The sequence below is a fragment of the Lemur catta genome, chromosome 5 (genome assembly GCF_020740605.2).
Source record: "Lemur catta isolate mLemCat1 chromosome 5, mLemCat1.pri, whole genome shotgun sequence".
NCBI lineage: Eukaryota > Metazoa > Chordata > Mammalia > Primates > Lemuridae > Lemur > Lemur catta.
Window position 1 is genome coordinate 50,914,707 of NC_059132.1, and position 23,100 is coordinate 50,937,806.

A 23,100-nucleotide genomic window follows, 5' to 3' on the forward strand; every position below is an offset into this window, starting at 1 on the left:
CTAGCAAAGAAGGTAATAAAAAAGTGACAATTCATATGAGGTATCATGAACTAACTACATTTTCTATTTAAGTTTGTTCTAATGTTGTATAATAAGGTTTGTACAAAAATAGCATAAAAGAGAAAAATCTCATTGTTACTAACAAGATGGCTGACACTGATAATAAAACCAAACATAGGTTGAATATCCCTTACTGGAAATGCTTGGTACCAGAAGTGTTTCAGATTTTGAATTTTTTCCCAAATTTTGGAATATCTGTATTATTCTTACTAGTTGAGCATACTTAATACAAAAACCCAAAATCTGAAATGCTCCAGTGAGCATTTCTTTGGAGCACCATGTTGGTGCTCAAAAAGTTTTAGATTTTAGAGTATTTTGGGTTTCAGATTTTTAGATTAGGGAAACTCAACCTGTATTCTGATGTACTTTTGTAGGTTTAAGAAAATGATAGAAGGCTGATTCAGTCTTTGATTAAAACACTAAGTTTACAGAATAAGTCACATTTCCCTGCCACGAGAGGAAGTCTTTCAAATTTACATCCTTTGTTGCACTTTCACCAGAAAGATTCCAAAGACCTTGGTGATTTTTCAAGGAAAATTCAAAATATTCTAGGGATTAGGATCCATTCAGTGCTATGTCTTTCTCCTACTAGAACAGTGGTCCCCAACCTTTTTGGCACAAGGGACCTGTTTCATGGAAGACAATTTTTCCATGGACTCGGGGAATGAAAAGGTTTTGGGATGATTCAAGTGTATTCCATTTACTGTGCAGTTAAACCTCTCTGCTAATGATAATTTGTATTTGCAGCCACTCCCCAGTGCTAACATCACTGCCTCAGCTCCACCTCAGATCATCAGGCAGTAGATTCTCGTAAGGAGCATGTGACCTAGATCCCTCGCATGCACAGTTTACAATAGGGTTCCTCCTCCTGTGAGAATCTAATGCCACTGCTGATGTGACAGGAGGCGGAGCTTATGCAATGATGCAAGGGATGTAGAGCGGCTGTAAATATGGAAGAAGCTTTGCTGTGTGGCCCAGTTCCTAACAGACCACAGACCAGTACCCATCTATGGCCCAGGGGCCGGGGACTGCAGTACACAGTAGTTGAATGCACAGTAAGAACACAATATGGTAATGATTTCTCCAAGCAATGTGTGCTGAAGACCATTCTACTATTAAATATTCAGGAATTCTGCAAGGCACAACCATTGGTAGCTTGAGATCAACCACGGTGGGGAGTATTTTTACCACTGTGGCAAATGCTACAAATTGTTGCCTATCTCCTCAGCCTCCCTATTCCAAGCCTGCCTAAACTATTAGGTTACTGAGCATGAAATGTCCAGTTTCCTTAAGTACTAAGTTTGACAGTTGATATCTCTGACATTTCACTTTGACACTTTTTATTTTACTTTGTTCTTTCAAATGCACAGTTTGGCTTGTGATTATCTTTCAAAAAATTTTTGGAGCAATTTTTGTGAAACCATGGATAAGTCAAAAATTCATCTTATTTTCTACTACGAGTTCCATCGTAGAACCAATGCTGCACAGACAGCTCGAAATACCAATGAAATGTTTGGCAAGGATGTGACTAATGAACGCATAAGTACATGAGTGGTTCCATTCTGGTGATTTTAATCTTGAAAATGAGCTACATGGGCAACCTGAGAACAAGGTGGACAATGATGAGCTGAAAGCTGTACTGAAAGCAGGTCCATCTCAACCTACGCATGAATTATCAGCAAGGTTTGACATTACTGTTCTAACAACATTGGACCATTTGAAACAAATCAGCAAGGTAAAGAAGCTGGATAGATGGGTACCCCATGAATTAAGTGAGCGTCAGAAGAGAAATCACCTTAAAGCTTGCCTTTCTTTGTTATCACCATATAAAGGCAAACCATTTCTCTACCGTATTGTTACATGTGATGAAAAATGGATTCTTTTTGACAATCGCAAGCATTCAGCACAATGGTTGGATAAAAATGAAGCGCTAAAACACAATCCATAACTAAATATTCATCACAAAAAGTTAATAGTGTCTGTTTGGTGGTCTAGGGCTGGTAAAATCCACTATAGCTTCGTGAAACCTGGTCAGTTGACTAATGTAACCAACGGGATGAAATGATGAGGATGCTCACAATTAAGCAGCTGATATTGGTCAATACAGACAGGCCAATGCTCTTGCAAGACAACTCTTGACCACATACTGCACAAACAATGTTGCTTCAACTACACAGGCTGGACTTGGAAACTCTGTCATCCACCGTATTCACCAGACCTTGCACCAACTGACTACCACTTCTTTCAGGCTTTGGACCACTTCTTACAAGGAAAAATACTAAATTCTCAACAAGCTGTAGAAAATGCCTTTCGTGATTTCATGGCCACTCGCTTTCCAGGCTTCTTCACTGCTGGCATAAACATGCTACTGTTAAGACGGCAAAACTGTGTTGATAGTTTAGGTGCATACTTTGATTAACTGTACTGCTTCTTGTTTGAGATATAATAAACTAAACTTTTGATTCAAAATCAGACATTTCATATTTAATAACCTTAATAGTTTAGCAGCACACCACAGACTTAAGTCAATAAAATAAGTCTCAATTGAGGGTTAGACTGTCTATTACCCAGATAGGAAAATGTGAACTCTCCTTGATAAATATTTCTACCACCAAAGCATTTGGATTGTAGTGTTAAACATACAGAAACCTGGAACTTCAATTCTTCAGAATATCACAACCTTCTACTAAGCTAACAAAGATGCTACAGTATTACAAAATAAGTACACAGAGTAATCATAGTCTTTGTGATTAAATATAATCATTAAGATCCGTTTGTAGCTGTTCATAGTCTTTATGAAAGGTTAAAAGAATGAAGCTTTTATTTTTGTTACTGTGACATACATAAACTATCTGTATATATCATTGCACTGGATAAAGTAATATAATGAAAGACACAATTTACTTCAGATATGCAATGTAGGTTACAGCAGGAGAAATAAATATTTAATCACACTTGGAAAATAAAGCAATAGCAGACATTGCTTACAAATCCTGCCTGTGATGTAAAGGAAGCCATCCTCCCCCCACCCCCAATCCACTGTCACTGACTCAGTACTTGACAAACTCCTACTGTATACACCAGGAACTGCAGTAGGTGCTGGAATATGATCGTGGGCAAAACTGAACTGGAGGACTTAGGAGACTCGTGTGGTAAAGGTGACAGGGTGAAGGTGGGGAAGCAGTGAGATGAGGCCATTTTATGAAGTTTTGTCTTCACATTAAAGGGTTTTGTTAAACAGTTACTCATGCTGGAGGGGGCTAGGGGAGAAGGCTGCTGAAATAAACACACTCCTCCAACAAGCCAGAAACTCAGGGACATTTCCCTCCCACTCCTGCATGGCAGGCTGGACTCTCAACACAGGCTCTTCCAATCCATCTCCCTCCAAACACCAGGCTGTGCATAAACGGCACCATGGACATGCATTTTCACTGAGATGTTCTTCAGTCCTCTCCCCGCCCTTCTCCACTCACCCACACGATCTCATTTGCTGCTTCCAAGTCTTTTCTTGAATGAAAAGAATTTTATACCTCATACTTGGCGGTCAGGGAAAAATTCTAAGATATAGCCTTCAAAGTTTGATAAACTTCTTGCAGGCAGCATAGACCCATACAATACCCTCTGAATAGTGGAATAACAAAAAAAAAAAAAAAACACCACATTTTTGGTGAAATAGGACTTTGTTATTTCTCTATCTGCTTTGCTTTTTCATTTTCAAAAAATTCGTTTTCTAGACTTTCTCCCAGTTCTTTATCTCTCTTCAATTTATCTGATGCCTCTCATTTTTATTTTCTGTTCTTTCTCCCCTCAAATTATATTCTTCAGTTTCACACTTGTCCTCTGCTGCCTCCTCTCAGGAAACATGAGAAAAAGAACAAGTCTCTGCATAGGCAATAGGTATCTTAGGTTCCCTCACTCCCTCCCCCTTTTGCCCTTAATACAGAGAATACAGCAGCAAAGCTGGAGAAATGCCTCAATAAATCAACAGCAGCTCCCATTATCCTTTTAAGTCACCCTATAACATTATCTATAGAGAAAATACTGAGGTATATGGCACGAGGTCAATGACCTCAGAACTGAAGAGAAACAAACAAAACCTGAGTTTTATTCCCCTGTATCATCCTTCCATGAATCCCCAAATGAACTTCTAGAATAAGATCCATTCCTTTGTTTTTCACAAACAAAAGTGTCCCCCCTCAGGGACACTGTCCTCAAAGCAGCTCAAAACCACACATCATTACCTTAATTACTTTATCTTTCTTGTTAAAAAATGAAACAAAAATGAAACATATTTACAATATAAATATGTATTCAATATAATCTAAGAGAATATTTTTAACATTTTAAACTCTCTAAAATCAGGATGCATGTTCTAATCAGTTGTAAGAGCATTGTGTCATAACTTAATTGGCAGTGACTTTTTTCCTTGCTAAAGGGTTCATAAAATTATTGTGCATCTTATAATAAATATTTTGAAGTCAATGAAATATGCTATTAATATAAAAATCCACAATACAAGCCTTTCTATGAATCATCTTATAAAATTAAAATCATGTTAGTTATTTTGTCTCTAATTAATAAATTGCTCAATATATAGTAATAAGTAACATCGTTAGGAAATAATGAGGATTTTTGCCTCTCACATGTCATGGCAAGCAAAGTTTTAGGATTGTGAACTTAAATACATTGAGGATAGAATATTTAAATACATTTATTTTACACTAAAGTACTAAAAATGTTTTGTTTATATCCTATGCAAATCATCTTTTATAAAGCTGGCAGTCTACCTGAAAGGCAATGATCTCTTGGGATTTGGCATTTTTAAATTTCAAAATATTGACCCGGTTGACATATGATACCTTTAACTTATATATATGCCACAAACAACTAAAACAATACTAATTTCCCTGTAATTCAAGCTCATAGCATTCGTTGTCTATTACACTAAGGGAACACTTCATGAGGCTTGAATATTTAAATTTAAAATTCTGAGTAATATAATAGTAAAAGAAAATGAAGACTTTTTTTTCTAAAAAATAGAAAATCTGTTGCTGTCTTCCCAATGGAAATTTGTTAGCACTGCTGCCAGTCTACGTAACACCTCAGGAATTTTTACTCTACCAATTCAGATTTTATGATTTGGGCAAGGGCTGGGTTACAGTTTGTGAGATACTTTTGGGTTTTGATTTTTTCTTTTGTATCTATTTCCCCACAGCTTAAAAGAATGGCTGACACATAATAACAACTTATTGAAGAAATAAATGAACTTTAAAAGGGAAAACATGACTTTTTTAGGACATTGCACATTAAGGGAGTAGAATTTACAAATACTGTTATTTATAATAAACCTCCATTAAACATGCTCATTAAAATACATTATTCTCTAATAATTAGTAAACCTAAGGCCACAACTTGTTAAAAATACATAAACTAGTTAGTATTGAAATAATACTAAAATAATAAAACTGCATCCCTTTAAAAATACTCTATTGTTCCGACATCTCACTAAAGTATTACACTAGCCTTTCCTCTAGCTATATCAAAGTGAACTTTCATTTTGTAAATTGTCAATTGCTGTTTCACAATAATAACATTTTTAACTAAGCTCACCAAGTTCTGTTTTATTGCACAAATTTTTTCCCAGACTGTTTTAAAACATTTTCATCTTACGAAGTAATGTATTGCAATTATTCATTTTAATTTAATAAGATCTGCCCAATTTCCCCCCTATGCCACCTAAATTTTAGTGTTACCTAGGAAGGACTTCATCACCCCTAATTATAAGAAAATGCTCTTGTATTTTCTTAATGATTATATACAGAAGAATTTTTAAGAGAGAGATTATCCTTAGCATTAAAGCATAAACTTATTAACATAAAATATTATTGCAAAATAGCTTTCATTTTTAAAAATACCATGTGTGATACTTAAAAATAAAAATAAATCAGTCACCATATTTCCCCTTGGAAATTCATTCATAATATGAGGAGCTTTCCCCTCAAAAAAACAAAAACAAAACAACAAAACAAAACAAAACAAAAAACACGTAGGAAAGTAGGTGAGCAAACTGTGGCTTTCTTATTTACACACTAATTAAAGTTCATGATCTAATGTCTCTCTCACTTCTGAATTATTCAGTCTAGTTTTATACAGAAACCTAACTTCCCTCAAACATCCCCAGATAACAAAAGGGTATTCCAGGGCATAAACTGTGCCTATGTTAACAAAAATCCTACTCATCAACTGACTCCTCAGAGCAAATCTGAATATCACTCAGTTATTACTAGTACAGATGACCTTACTATATTTCTTAACCCATATAAACTACCTATATATAATTAGACTCTTTTACTCTCGTATACGTGGTAAAATTAACAGAAATTATTTTTTAAATAAAAGCTTCCTGAGGGCTGAAGGATATAACGTCAGAGCGACACCACTGCTGCTGAAAAGAAATGACTGGTAATAACGGTGGCAACTGCAGGTTTTTGTTGAGACAGAATAATGTAAAAAACAAAAACAACTACAACAACAAAAAAAATCACCATGCAAGCTTACCTAAAATCTACACCTTTCTCTATGCCCACTGTCTGAATCTTATTTTCTCCTGAATCATCACAACATTTTTGGAGATGACTGTCATTAAAATCTCATTATTCAAAAGGGTAATTCAGGAGTAAAACTGATCCTAAAATTTAAATAGATGAACAAAAAACTATCACTGAACACAGCTCTTACGGGGTTACACCGTGGAATAATAAATACCGAAACAGTCCAAGACTTGGGCTTGAATCCTCTCCTGCCACTTTCTGGTTGAACTCCCTTGGGAAAGGTTGTTCAACATCTTTCAACTTTAGCTTTTTCATCTTCGCAAAATGGTGCATTTATTTATAAAATGCTAAATTTCTAATAGATTAATAAAATCTAGGAGTATTTTCGTAGAACATTCCCTGAAAATTTTGATTACATAGTATTCAGAAACAGGGAAAAAATAATTTTAGATACCCTAAATGGTTTTAAAAAAACAACTAACATCACAATGCAAGTAAGTCAAAAATCACTAAAAATAAATAAACAAAATCCCTATTCATGTGAAGAAAAAAATTCTAACATGGGGGTCAGAGAAGAAACCAGTACAGAAATTAATGAAACTAGCAAATATAAAATTGTGGATGATACATCTAAAGAATTACTTAGAAGGAAATTAACAGCTTTAATGATTTCAATACAAAAGAATAAAAGTTTAAAAATAAATGAACATTCCAACTTACAAAATTTGAATAACAGAATAAATCCAAAGAAAAAGATGGGAAAAGGTAACAAAGAACAAAATTTAATGAAACTGAAAAAGATGATACAAGAGAGTATGAAGGAAGCCACAAGTTGGCATAACAAAAAGAGAGAAAAATATATAGCTTTCTGGCAACACTAATCAAGAAAGAAAGAAAATGCACAAACAACAATATTAGCAATGAAAAATGAAGTAACTACAGATCCGGCTGCAATGAAGGAGGGTAAGAGAGTACGACAAATGACATTTTGCCAGTAAATGTGAATATTTATAAGATGGATAATTTAAAACTTCCTAAAACTTTCTGTTTGCTAAAGAGCAAACAAAGTCTGAATAATCCTATATTATCAAACACTTTGAATTGGTAGTTAAAAATCTACTCTCCATCTCCCAAAAGTCAAAACGTGTTCTAAGACTTGCCTACAAAGGTATCATTCCAACATTAAACACCTCCAGGGAAGTAGAAGCATATAGTCCTCGGATCACTCTATTGAACTAGTATAACCTTAAAACAAAATCAGGCAAAACAATTATTAAAAAATGAAATTATAGATCAGTATGTCTTAAACATGGATTCAAAATTCTTCAATAAAATATTAACAAATAAAATCTAAAAGTGTGATTAAAAAGATTAAACATAATGACCAAATTGGTTTTATCAAAGGAACGTAAGTCAGGTTTAAACATTACAATGAAAGAGTAAAGATCATAATATGATCACCTTGATATACAAAGGAGATATATTTAATAAGAATGATAATCATTTATGATTTTTAAAAAATGTCAATAAATCAAAAATAGAAGATAACCTCTTTAAGCAACTAAAAAACACGGCAACCTCCCTCCTACAAAAAAGCAAACATTTTAATGGTGTTAGAAGCATTTTTTTAAACTCAAGAACAAGTCAAGGATGCCAACATTTTTGTGTGGGATGGATTTTATTGTGCCCAACTGAGTCTGACAAGGAAAATAAATTTTAAACAAACAATGACTTTAAAAGGAAGAAACAAATTTTCATTGTTCCCAATAGATATGACAAGAAAATCTGAAAATATCAGCAAATTTTCAGAATGAATAAGAATTCATCCAGGTGGTTGGATATAAAATCAATATTCAAAAATATATTGCATTTTTATTTGCCAAAAAGAACTAGAAACCAGTTTTTATTAAAAAAAAAAAAAAAACAAAACCAATGAAATGAGCAAGAAAATAAAGTTCCAAGAACTAAATCCAACAAAATATATATAAAATTCATATGGAGAAAACTATAAAACATTAAAGAAAACATGTATATCATCTTTATAAATAGAAAGCCTAAAAACTGCAAAGGTGGTCAGTTTGCCCTAAATTCAATCAACCTCAAACAAAATTTCAATAAGTTTTTTAAAAAACTGATTCTAAAATTTAAACAAGTGAGCAAAACCTCAAAATAATCAAATAGATTGTCTTCATAAAGACAAACAACTTCAGGAATTTGCCCTACTGTTTATAGTGTATAGTGCATATTGCATACTGTATATCAAGACAATTAAGTGACAGCAATCGATGTACTGTGATATTAGCACATGGGTAAACAAATTAACAGAACAAAGAATTAAGAAGCAAATCTATACATATATATAGGAAAATTAATACTAAACAGATAGTAAAAGGAGAAACCACTCAATAATGTTTCAGGGAACATTTAACAATATTAGCAATTGTTATCCACTTAAGAAAAGAAAAGAAACTACACTATGTTTAAAAACTAAATATATTTTAAAAATTCAACTCCCAATGGATTCTTTAATCTGAAATGTGGAAGTCTTTTAGAAAAAAATATAGAAAAATATGTAAAAGAAGAACTTCTCAGGACAAACAAAATTATAAAAAAATTAAATCAATCATAAAAGAAAGAGACAGGCTGACAATATTAAAATGAAGAGCTTCTGTTTACTAAAAGACATTTTAAAGAATGTGAAAAATTAAGCCAAATATCTAGAACAGTCCTTTTTTTCCAAGATGGCAGACTAGAGGCTTCTCCAGCATGCCTCATCCACTTGGAAGTAGCAAAATATTAATTAGCATGTAGAGACTCACACTGTGAAGTTTAACCCAAGAAGGAACATGGGAGTTCAGCAGAAAAGCGAAAGAAAGCCTCAGATACTGGGAAAGAGAGGTGGGCAGGCAGCCTGCAAGGCGACATCTGGCTGAAAACCAAGAGTGAATCCCCAATATGGGGGGGGGGGGCCTCTGCGATCCACCTTCCCACTGGGAAACCGCACAATCCAGGCCCCAGGAGAGCACCTCGACTCTCCCATGTCTTGATCTAACACGAGCGGTGGCTGGGAGACTGTGAGAAGGACTGGCCCCAGGGAGCGTCTCAGGTCCATTCACAGACCTGGGCGCTGATAGTACATCATTCTTCTTCTTCTTCTTCTTTTTTTTTTTGGAGACAGAGTCTCGCTCTGTGGCCCGGGCCGAGTGCCCTGGCGTCAGCCTAGCTCACAGCAACCTCAAACTCCTGGGCTCAAGCGATCCTCCTGCCTCAGCCTCCCGAGTAGCTGGGACTACAAGCATGCGTTTTTTCTCTATATATATTTAGTTGGCCAGATAATTTCTTTCTATTTTTAGTAGAGACGAGGTCTTGCTCTTGCTCAGGCTGGTCTCGAACTCCTGACCTCGAGCGATCCACCCGCCTCGGCCTCCCAGAGTGCTAGGATTACAGGCGTGAGCCACCGCGCCCCGCCGTACATCGCTCTTGGTCCTAGCTCCCAACAGGCTGCACAGAACTGTGGAGCAAGCCAGCAGGGGCGGCAGTTGCTGGCAACGGAGTCTCCGGCTGGGGATCCGGGTCTCAAGCGGGGGAAGGGCCCCACAGCCAGACTGGGAAATGAGTGTTGGGTGTGCTCTAGGCGTGGGCACTGGAATTGGGCAATTTTGCAGACTTAAAGAAAAATGCATCTAATGTAACAAACTGTAACAACTGGCTAGCAAAGTCAGGACGGGGGAGTGAGCTTCACCAGGTCTGGAGCATGAGAGCAAAGCAGGTCCCACTCCCACTCACTCGGCTGTGGTGCTGGGAACGCCCCTCCGTTCCTGTGCGGAGACCTTGGGGCAGCAGCAGTTGCTCCACTCCCTGCATGAGCATTTCTCCAGGAGCCTGAGGACTGCCCGCAGATCCCTGCAGCGCTGGTACTTTGCCCACCATCGGGAGGTCCGAATGCAGGCTAGCCTCCCACCTCCCTGCAGCTTTGCTCCCTGCCTCAGAGACAGAGCAAGGGACCCAGACCACTAAGCATTCCATGGCCCAACCCATCGCCCGGGACACCTGAGTACTTCCGCTTGTTAACAAAGGTCAAGCATAACCCTTACTGCTACCATGGCAGCTGGCTCTTGCCTGCAAGCATCACCTACTGGCCAGGAGATTGACCTGCACCGCCCACAACGTCCACTGACACAGTACTCAATGCTTGGAAACAAGAGAAGCTTTTTATGACCTCTGCTTCCACTAGTGCCCACATCACCCTGGCTACTCAGGAGGTTGTGAGCCCACTGAAGCCACACTGCTACCAGAATCAGCATTTGAGAAAGCCAACACACTAAGGCTATTTATAACCAAGGAAATCATATAAAGTCTTCACCGCTGAATGCATCCAGGAGCAAAGCCAAATGGCCCTAACTCAATGTACATTACAAGCATATCCTCAAGAACAAAAAAGTCCTGCTCCAACAAAAGTAAATTCAAAAATAAAAAGAAGTGACAGTTTCTCCAAATGCGAAGGAATCAACACAAATATACAGGAAGTATGAAAAAGAAAGGTATAATGATACCCACAAAGGAACAGAGTAATTCTCTACCAATGGGTCCTAACCAAAAAGAAATCCTCAAAATTCCAGATAAAGAAAGTGAAATATTGATTTTAACAAGGATCAATGAGATCTAGGAAAAATCTGAAAAACCAATACAAAGAAATGAGAAAATCAATTCTGGATATGAACAAGAAATTTACCAAGGAATGGGTATCTTAAAAAACAAACAAACAAACAAACAAACAGAACTTCTGAAGATGAAAAATTGAAGGAATTACAAAATACATTCGAAAGGTTTGACAATAGTCTAGGCCAATGAGAAGAGAGAATCTCAGAACCTGAACACAGGTCTTTTGAATTAATCCAGTCAGAGAAAAATAAAAAAGAATGAAAAAGAATGAGCAAAGCCTTCAGGATATATGGGACTATTAATACATAAAGTGACCAAACATATGAATCATCAGTACTCCCAAGGAAGAAAAAGCAAAAAGTTTAGAAAACTTATTTAAGGAACTAATTCATAAAAACTTACCTACTCTAGCAAGAGATTTAGACATCCACATACAGGAGGCTCAATGAACACAAGAAAAATACATTGCAAGATGGACTTCACCATGCCATATAGTCATCAGACTGTCTAAAGTTAGTGTGAAGGAAAAAAATCCTAAAATAAGCAAAAGTGTCTAGTCACCTACAAAGCAAAGCCCATCAGACTAACAGCAGACTTCTCAGCAGAAACCTTGCAAGCCAGAAGAGACTGGGCTCCTATTTCCGAAGTCCTAAAAGAAAGAACCGCCAGCCAAGAATTTTATATCCAGCTAGCATAAGCTTCATAAATGAAGGAGAAATAAAGTCTTTCCCAGACAAGCAAATGCTGAGAAAATTCACTACATTAGACAAGCCCTAAAGGAAATGCTTAAAGAAGTTCCAAACATGGATGTGAACGGTCGATATTTACCATCATAAACTCACAGGTCTTCTAAAACAATTACAAAAAGGAGGAAAAGAAAGGAATCAAATGGAAGCACATTAGAACTCCACCAAATCATGAAGACAGAGAAAAAATAAACAAAGAATTTACAAAACAACTAGATAACAATTAAAAATATGACAGAAACAAAACCTTACATATCAATATTAACCTTGAACATAAATGGATTAGATATTCCACTTAAAAGAAACAGATCGGTGGAATGGAAAAAAAAAACAAAACAAAAAACCACGAGCCAACTATATGCTGCTTACAAGAAATTTACCTTATCTGTAAAGATACATAAGACTGAAAGTAAAGTGGGTGGAAAAACACAGTCCATGCAAATGGAAGCCAAAGCAAGCAAGAGTAGCTATACTTACATCAAATAAAATAGACTTTGAATCAAAAACAATAAAAATAGACAAAGAATATCATTATATGATGATAAAGAGATCAATTAGATCAATTAAGAGGATATAACATTTCTAAATATGTATGTATCCAACACTGGAGCACCCAGATTCATAAAATAAATATTGCTAGACCTCAAGAAAGAGATAGACTAACACAGTACACAGTGCTTGAAAACAGTAATGGGGGACTTCAACACCCCACTCATAAAACTAGACAGATCACTGACACAGAAAATTCAACAAAGAAATACTGGACTTAAATTAGACTTTAGACTAAATGAAACTGAGAGACATTTACAGAACATTATACCCAACAACTGCAGAATATACATTTCTCCTCCCATCAGCACACAGAACATTGTGCAAATAGATCATATGTTAGGCCACAAAAAAGTCTCAATAAGATTTTTTAAAAACTAAAATCATATCAGTTATCTTCTCAGACCACAGTAGAATAAAACTAGAAATCAATACTAACAGGAACTTCAGAAACTATATAAATACATGTAATTAAACAATATTTTCCTGAAGGATTTTTGGGTCAATGAGAAAATTAAGACAAATTAATTTTTTTAAATGAATGAAAATAGAAACATCAAATCCTCTGGGATACAGTAAAAGCAGTACTAAGAGGGAAATTTATAGCATAAATGTATACATAAAAGAAATAAAAATCACAAATTAACAACCTAATGTTGCACCTCAAAAAGCTAGAAAAACAAGAACTAAACTCAAAGCTAGTAAAAGAAAAGAAATAACAAAGATCAGAGCAGAAGTAAATGAAATAGAGACCAAAGAAAATATAAAACAAAGGATCAATGAAATAAAAAGTTGGTTCTTTGAAAAGGTAAACAAAATTGATAAATCACTAGCTAAACTAACCAAGGAAAGAAGATGCAAATAAACTAAATCAGAAATGAAAAAAGAGACATTACAAATGATACCACAAAAATACAAAAGATCATCAGATACTATTATAAACAACTATATGCTCATAAGCTAGAGGAAATGGAGAATTCCTGGAAAAATATGACCTCCCAAGATTGAACCAGGAGAATACAGAAATCCTGAACAGACCAATAATGAGTAAAAGACATTGAATCAGTAATAAAAAATCTCCCACCCAAAAAAGGCCAGGACCAGATGGATTCAAAGCCAAATTCTACCAAACATACAAAGAACTAATACCCATTCTCCTGAAACGATTCCAAAAAATCAAAGAGGAGGGAATTCTCCCCAACTCATTCTATGAGGCCAGTATTACCCTGATACCAAAACCAGATAAAAACACAAGAAAACTACAGCCCAACATCCCTGATGAAAACAGATGGAAAAATCCTCAACTAAATATTAGCAAACCAAAATCCAACAGCCCATCAAAAATACAATCCACCATGATCATGTAGATTTTATTCCAGTAATGCAAAGATAGTTCAACATACATAAATCAATAAATGTAATTCATCACATAAACAGAATTTTAGGACAAAAAACCATGTAATCACCTCAACAAATGCAAAAAAAAAAAAGGCATCTAATAAAATCCAGCACCTCTTCATGATAAAAACCCCCAACAAACGAGAGATAGAAGAAGGAATATACCTCAAAATGTTAATATGACAAATCCTCAGCCAACATCATATTGAATGGGAAAAGGTTGAAAGCAATCCCTCTAAGAACTGGAACAATACAGGATGCCCACTTTTTTACCTCTCCCATTCAACATAGTACTAAAAGTCCTAGCCAGAGCAATCAGGCAAGAGAAAGAAATAAAAAACATCCAAATTGGAAAAGAGAAAGTCAAATTATCTCTGTTTGCTGACAATACAATCTTGTATCTAGAAAATCCTAAAGACTCCACCAAAAAACTCTAAGGATTGATAAATGAATTCAGTAAAGTTTCAGGATACAAAATCAGCATATAAAAATCAGTAGCATTTCTATGAACCAATAACAGTCAAGCTGAGGACTAAATCAAGAAGGCAATTCCGCTTATAATAACTGTAAGAAAAATAAAATATGTGGGGATATATTAATATTTTAACCAAGGAGGTGAAAGATCTCTACAAAGAGAACTATTAATATAAACTGATGAAAGAAATTACAGATGACCCAAATAAATGGAAAACAGATCAGAAGAATTAATACTCATGGATCAGGATTATTAATAATACTGTTAAAATGATCATACTGCTCAAACCAATCTACAGATTCAATGCAATCTCTATCATAATACGAATATCATTTTTCACAAAATTAGAAAAAACAATCCTAAGATTCATATGGAACTAAAAAAGAGCTCAAATAGCCAAAGCAATACTAGCAAAAATTACAAAGCTGGAGGCATCACATTACCAGGCTTCAAATTATGCTACACGGCTACTGTAACTAACACAGCATGGTACTGGTATAAAAACAGACACAAAAATCAATGGAATAGAATAGAGAAACCAGAAATATAGCCTCATATCTACAGTCAACTGATCTTTGGCAAAGGTGACAAAAACATACACTGGGGAAAGGACATCATTTTCAATAAATGCTGCTGGGAAAACTGGATCGCCATACGCAGAAGAATAAAACTGGATCCCTATCTCTCACCTCATACAAAAATCAACTCAAGATGGATAAAAAACTTAAATGTAAGACCTGAAACTATAAAAATTCTAGAAGAATATCTAGGAAAAACTCTTCTGAATATTGGTCTAGGCAGAGAATTCACGATTAAGACCTCAAAGGCAAAAGTAACAAAACCAAAAATAGAGAAATGGCACTTAAACTAAAAAGCTTCTACACAGCAAAAGAAATAATCAAAAGAGTAAACAGACAACCTGCAGAATTGGAGAAAGTATATGCAAACTATTCAACCAATGGGGACTACTATCCAGAATTTATGAGGAACTCAAGCAACTCAACAACAACAAAAACCAAATAATCCCATTAAGAAGTGGGCAAAGAACACGAACAGACATTTTCTAAAAGAAGACATACAGATGGCAATAAGCATATGAAAAAAATCACTAATCATCAGAGAAATGTGCAATCAAAACCATAATGAAATGGTATTTGACACCAGTCCAAATGGCTAATATTAAAAAGTCAAAAAATAACTTATGTTGGTGAGGATGGGGAGAAAAAGAAACACTTATACACTGTTGGTAGGAATGTAAATTAATACAATCTCTATGGAAAACAGTTTGGAAATTTCTCAAAGAACTAAAAATAGGTCTATCATTCGATCCAGCAATCCCACTACTGGGTATCTACCCAAAGGAAAAGAAATCAACATATCCAAAAGATACCTGCACTCTTATGTTTATCACAGAACTATTTACAATAGCAAAGATATGGAATCAACCAAAGTGTCCATCAGTGGATGACTGGGGAAAGAAAATGTGGTATAGATACACAATGGAATACTACCCAGCCATAAGAAGGAATGAAACCATTTCCACTGTAGCATGGATGGAACTGGAGGCCATTATTGTAAGGAAACAACTCAGAAAGTCAAATACTGCATGTTCTCACTTGTATGTGGGATCTAGATAATGTGTACATATGGACATAGAGTGTGGGATAGACACTGGAGACTCAGAAGGGTGGGGGAGCATGGGTAATGAGAAATCATTTAATGAGTACTATGTACATTTGAGTGATGGATACACTAAAAGCCCAGACTTCACCACTATGCAATTTATTTATGTAATAAAATTGCACATGCACCCTTAAATTTATACAAGTAGAGAGAGAGAGAGAGAGAATCTAAAAGATATAAAACAGAGTTGTTATCCAAAATATATTAAGAAAACAATAAAGAACTCATTTTTTTAAAAAAAATGGATAAAAGATAGCAGCAAACATTTTTGCAAGGAGAAATATAAATGGAGACATGTTTGACACTGTTAATGTTACATTAAATAAATAGAAGGCCATTAGCCTGAAGCTGTCTCCTTACTACCTAACAAACTACAACCTAACTTAGTATGTAAACAAACTGAAACCTAATTTAGGAGGATATTTTTGGTAACAAACAGCCTGTTTTCAGCCAATCCTAGGTCACCAACTTATCAGACCATGCCCAAACAAGGCAAATGCCTCATCACAATATGCCCAAATAAGGCAGAGTCCAGCTGTAGCCAATCACATGATTTCTCTACTTTGCTTCCATGTTTGGCCTATGAAAGTGTGTTGCTCACACTGTTGGGTAGAGCTCTCTGAGCCTCTTCTGGTTCTGAATGCCGTCTGATTCATGAATCATTCTTGGCTCAAATAAACTCTGTTTAAACTTAATGTTTCTTTTAACATTAGTAATCTGGGAAACATAAATCAAGAGCAGAATAAAATACTATTTATTTTATGCCCATTCAATTGGAAAAAATTAAAAAGACTGAAATACCATGTGCTTGATAGCACAAAATGAATTGTTAAACACTCACAGTGCAAATGTATTATACAAAGTTTCCTCCAAAAAACTCTGGAAAACAATTTAGCAACACTTTATGAAGCTGAACATCCACATTCCCTATACATGCTCTACAAAACTCACACATGGGCACCAGGATTTGAAAATATTCGTAGCTGCATTGTTTGCAATAGCAAAAACATAGAAAAAACTCAAATCCATCAACAGAAGATGATTTGGGTGAAGAAATCATTTCATACAATGAAATATTATTACAGCAATGAAATGAAATAGCTACATGCAACAACAAGGATGTATCTTAGGAACAAGGTTGAGCAAAAAAGCTACAGAAGACTATATATAACATTGTTTTATTTTTAAAGCTCAAATGCAGGGAAAACTAGAAAACATATTGTTTGAAGATACATACTTATTTTTAAGAGCACTGGAATTATGAACACAAAATTGAGGACAGTAAATACCTTTACAGAGGAGATGGTGAGACCAGCATGTGGGTGGATATAATAGTATTAGAAATATTGTAGTTCTTAAATTAGGTGCTGAAGTCAAAGATTACCATGTTATTTTTATTCTGTATAATTTAACATATTAAATTGATTAAGTTTTATATCAAACATTTTATGATCAAAATTTAAAACAAAGTATTAAAATTAAAGCTTATCCAAGAGACAGAATGTAAAAGCTCTCCTAATTGATCTATTTATTTCTTCCCAGTTAATTTTATTCACATTCCCTTACCACATCTGTGACAGTCACTATTTCACTTAAATCCCGCTCAATAATTTTAAAAATAGTGTCAAGCATAATCCATGTTAAGAATAAGTATATAGCAATGTAAAGACATAATGACCTTATGGAGAATTGTGTGAGTGTTGCATGCTTGTATCTACCCCCAAATTTATTAAAATCAAAATAAATCAAAGTCTTCTGATTTTCATTCATAAGTAGAGAAAAAGAATAAAATAAATACATTAACATAATTCAGTGCACTTTATTCTATTGGTGTATGATGGGCAAAGTCTGTTTGTTATACTAAACAGATTTATCCTGCCCTGAAATGTTAAAATATAGGGGAAAAAAATGTCTTTTTCAATCTATTAATGCGCATGTTTTCTTTTAGAGCCTACCCCTATGCTACATACTTCTGAAAATAAATTAGTTACTTGTCCTAATAATTACAAAAAAGGAGAGAAGAGGGAGACAGAATCTCAAGTAAGTTAAGGATCACAGAATCTTGAGTGAAAACAAAGCCTTAGAACCATTAGCAGTGCTTTAAAAAAAAAAAAGCCAGATTTGGTCAATTTTACAGGATGAAAAAACACAAAAGCATGTCAGAAAAATAGTGAAAAAGCGATCTATCACAGATGATTCATCATAATCTAAAAACAAATGACTATTTTTAAAGTATACTCTTTGACAAAAGAAATGAATTTCCTTTAAAAAAAAAAAAAAGTACCTGAGCAAGGAAAGATTTGCGAAATCTCAACACTTCTATTATTCACAGACTTTTCTCTCATGTTGTTAAAGGGGAACTGATATTATTCCTTACTTATATTTGGAAGGAAATTTAGTTTATTTTTAATTTGCCCAGAATTTCTGTGTAAAAATGAACGCCAAGTAGTAATTCTATGCAGTGAACTGCACAGAACAGTGCTCACTTGGTATTCATCCTAGGTCTTAAATAAGTGTAGCCTGCCAACTGTAGCCCACTCAATTATTCTGAACCTCATTATCCAATTTCTTTTTCTAGAACCTTTGTTCCATTTCCTCCTTTCTATCAGGCATTTAGTTCACTGTTCTGAAAACTCTTTGCCACAGGAGTTAAGAAGGGAAAAGGAAGACAAGCTCACACTTATTTTGCTACTTGAAGCAGCTCTAAATCATGACTGATGTAAAAAAGGCTGACTATGATAAAGGAAGTTTAAAAAACAAGGCCTCTTATAACTGGGGTGTCTTAACCGCCTTATGCACAGGATTTTCAGCCAATCTTTCAAACAGACAGCCTGGCTACAGAGACATCTCTACTCTTTCTAGCCTTGCTTTCCTGCAAGAATGTCATTAGTAGAGGGTCAGATTTGATGTGGCCCTTCCAGAGCTCCCAGGGAGGAAGGGGAGGGGCTGAGGAGGAGGACACTCGAAGGCAGCTGCACAGCACCACAGAAATATTAAGACCAAACAGAACAATCTCAGAGGCTTCACAGACTGGTCCAAGTGATGAAGAACTGGGAAAGCAAGAAATTATTCCCCCTAAAGATACCTAGCCAGCAATCTAACTGGATTTAAAAAAAAAAAAAAATTTAAAAAAAGGCTTTCAATTAGAATCCTATTTAGGTAGATTACTCTTGTCAAAATATTCCACTGTAATTAGAAGATATAGTACGAACAAGGAAAAATGTAAAACATGAAACATAAATGCCATAAAGAGAACTTTATTTTTATATTAAACTTTGATTTATACAGGGTATCCCAAAAGTCACCATACATAGGGAAAATGGGAAACTGCAGCTAAATGTACCTTCATTTACAAAATATTCATTACAAAATTTTTCCTTTGTATGGAAACTTTTGGGACACCCTGTATTATAGAATGTAATCAATTTTACTCATTAAAATTGAAACACTATCTACCTCGCTATCTGCCCCTTCCTGCACACTGTTCTGCATCTCATGTTATTTTTTCATATTACTTGGAAAGATAATCAATACACATTCTATGATGAAAACTAATTTTTGCCTTTAAAGTTTTAATTTTTAATACAAAATTATACCCATTGTAGCTAGTGAAATAATACAAAGACATATAAATAAAAGAGTCATCTTCCCCTGCCCCTTCTCCAACCATTATAAACATATCTGTATATAAATCCTTTCAAACTCCGTCCAATCCCATAAGCATATGCATATAAACATACATATATATACATGTATATATCTGTACATGTATTTGACTTTGTTATTTGTTTTAACAAAAGATAGGATATTTTACATGCTACATTGCAATTTTGTTTTTCTTATTTAATAATAAGTCGTCACCATCAATTGAAGTAATTAACATTTTTTAAGGCTCTATGATATACCCAAATTATGAATGTACTGCAATTCATTCAACCATTTTTCCACTGACTGGCATTCAGGCTGTTTTAGCTGTCTTAGGTTTTTGTCACTACAAAAATATACTGCATCCCATGAACACACACATGCATGACCATAGCCAACAGCATCCATCATTATACTGGCACTTTTCCCATGGACAGACCCACAAACAGGACTTTCAAAAGAGCTGCAATAGCCATGTGTGGTGGCTCACGCATGTAATCCTAGCACTTTGGGAGGCCGAGACAGGAGGATTGTTTGAGGCTAGGAGTTCGAGACCAGCCTGAGTAAGAGCGAGACTGCATCTCTACAAAAAATAGAAAAATTAGCTGGGTGTGGTAGTGCATGTCTGTAGTCCCAGCTACTCAGGAGGCTAAGGCAGCAGGATTGCTTAAGCCCAGGAATTTGAGGTTGCAGTGAGCTATGATGAACCACTGCACTCTAGCCCTGGTGACAGAGCAAGATCCTGCCTCAAAAAAATAAAAAGAGCTGCAACAATCTTTCACACTCCTGCCAGCAATATATTAATATGTGGGAAACAGTTATAGAATGTGTTATGTAACTAAAATATTTCATAAAGCAAAGTCCATAAAATTTTAAGTGTCAATAAGTTTAAGGTGATTTCTACTTTTGTTTACATCAATTGATTCAGTAAGGCTGCAATTATAAGGCACCTGGATAGGCATCTGTGCAAAAACAAAGTCTATATTCAAGTCGATTTTAACTTACCTTTCTTTGAAACTTCTGCCCCATTAAGTTCTTTTTGTGCTTCTTCAATTTTGTCTAAAAGAAACAAAACAAAATTTTATAAATCAATTAATCATAGACAAATAACAATAAACTAGAGCAAACAAACTACTTTTAGACAAGATCAGACATATAGTAATAAATATTTGTTGAATGATTTATGAAATAAACATTTGTATATAAAGGATCTGTTCTCTTTTAAATTTATATTTATAATTCTTATCATTTCTTAGTCACAAGGACTACTTCCAATTTTTTCCATAATGCAAACAATTAGTGTACTTTAAATACTGAACTATAGTTTAAAAAAAAAGTTCAGTTGCCTAATAAAGGTATCTAAAAATAATAGTTTCTTTACATAAGAGGTGCCCAAAAGAAATTTTTTTATTACAGATATAACAAATACCTACTAGCTTAGAAACAACCAAGACTAAGCAAAGTTCAGAGATGGTCTAAGACCTAAGATAAACACAGAAGAAAGAATAGGATGGAAAAACAAAGGAAAGGATGAGCTGAAGAGTGGCATGGCAGAAAGTATCTGTCCCTTGATGACAGCATAGAGTATCTATGAAGCGTGAGGGCAGAGTACTGCATTAAAGAGATACTATATAAAACTCACTAGACAACTGTTATATAGGCTCACAGTTTTGCAGGCCAGATATAACCTAGAAGCAATAACTAACAGAGTTGAGAGTGCTGCCTCAGTCCCACTGTTCTCTGCTCTGAGGCTCAGGGCAGAACTGGATTTTGTAAATATGTGCGTGTTCTACTTTGATAACAATTAATTTAAACTTTGCCAGAATACACATATTTGATGACTACGGCAATAATCAATTCCAAATGTTAACACCAGGCTAGGCACTTATTAAAGTGATAAAAGGACAAAATTCCCAGGCCACTATTTTGCACTGAACTGAATACAGTATCAATAATTTTTTTTTAATTTTTTTTTTTTTTTTTTTTTTTAGAGACAGGGTCTTGCTCTGTTACCCAGGTTTGAGTGCAGTGCAGTGCATAGCCCAATGCAACATCAAACTCCTAGGCTCAAGCAATCCTCCTACCTCGGCCTAGTACTGATAATTACATAACATTTTAGATATCCCAACTATGAAAGTATAGATTAGATAAATGCTTTCAAAATATTGTTGCTTCAGTAATGTAGATTATTAGCCTCTGCCTTCTAACATACACCATCAGCCCCAGAAATTGTCCCCAATACTAACCCTACCACTACTTACTGGCCATGGAAGACAAAATCTCCAATATGGCATCCTACTCCAAATAAATAAAAGGGACACACGGTACCATGGGCCCTTCAAACTCTGGTCTACGTGCCTCTTTCTCCATCTTGCCAGAAAAAAACAGAAATTCAAGAGAACCTTTGATTTACTGATCAAACGTCCTTCAATTGCATATTGATCCAACCAGCCTGCGAAGGCAGAGCAGGAGCCACAGAACAAAGGAAGTGAGCTAGTTTGAAATATGAGACGTTGTATCTCAGCAATGGTCAAAAACAACTGAATTTTCATTCTGACAAATGTATCCCCCACAACAATGTCCTACTGGCTTCCTGCTAATTATCAGATCCAGAATATAATTTCAGGAGTACAGGCAACCGCTGGAAATTAAGACAATCTTCCTGATTTAGAAATTATAGCTATTTCTTATGAAATGTTGAGTGAAATTAAATATAGTCCTGGAAAAAAAAACATATTAAATGCAGAAACTGGATCTTGCATTCAATAGTAATTTTACTTCAAAGAGAAAAATAACACATGCATGGAAGAAATCTATATTAGTACAGTATAAGTACAAAAAGCTAAGGCCCACTTTTTAAAAATAAAATACAGAGTACATTACAGATATTCAAACTGTAAATAAACAAATCACATAATTTAAACATACAGTCCTTGAGAAACACATAAAAGGAGTTTTATTACCAAAGTACTATTAATTCTATGCCAAACTATTAATTCTATTCACCCAAACTTAAGAATCATAAATAATATATACATATATATTATATATATTCACAGTAGTAATGGCTGTGCTCTAATAGTTTATACACACATAATTTGGCATTATATAACACAAACCACTTCTTATTAATAGAACCAATTGTGGCTCAAAGCAACAAAAACTCATAATTTTACAAATACTTACAAAATAGCTACTATTTAGTAAAGTTGAGGTTTGGCCACTTTCTGTTTGCACTTCAACATAACAAACTCTTACCAAAATGAACTGTTTACATTTACTCACAAAATACTAGTCTTTGTTTCTAAAATTTTCAATTGAGTTATCTTTT

General features: G+C 34.9%; 1 protein-coding gene across 6 annotated transcripts in view; it reads right to left on the reverse strand.

The window, feature by feature from the left end:
• Window positions 1-23,100, reverse strand: part of HIVEP1 (HIVEP zinc finger 1) — a 147,155-nt gene that overhangs the window by 55,172 nt on the left and 68,883 nt on the right. For all 6 annotated transcript variants that reach the window (XM_045551760.1, XM_045551764.1, XM_045551761.1 and 3 more), the window contains one exon: window positions 20,775-20,828. In XM_045551760.1, coding sequence (XP_045407716.1) covers window positions 20,775-20,828 — 54 coding nt within the window. The remainder of the gene's footprint in view (window positions 1-20,774; window positions 20,829-23,100) is intronic.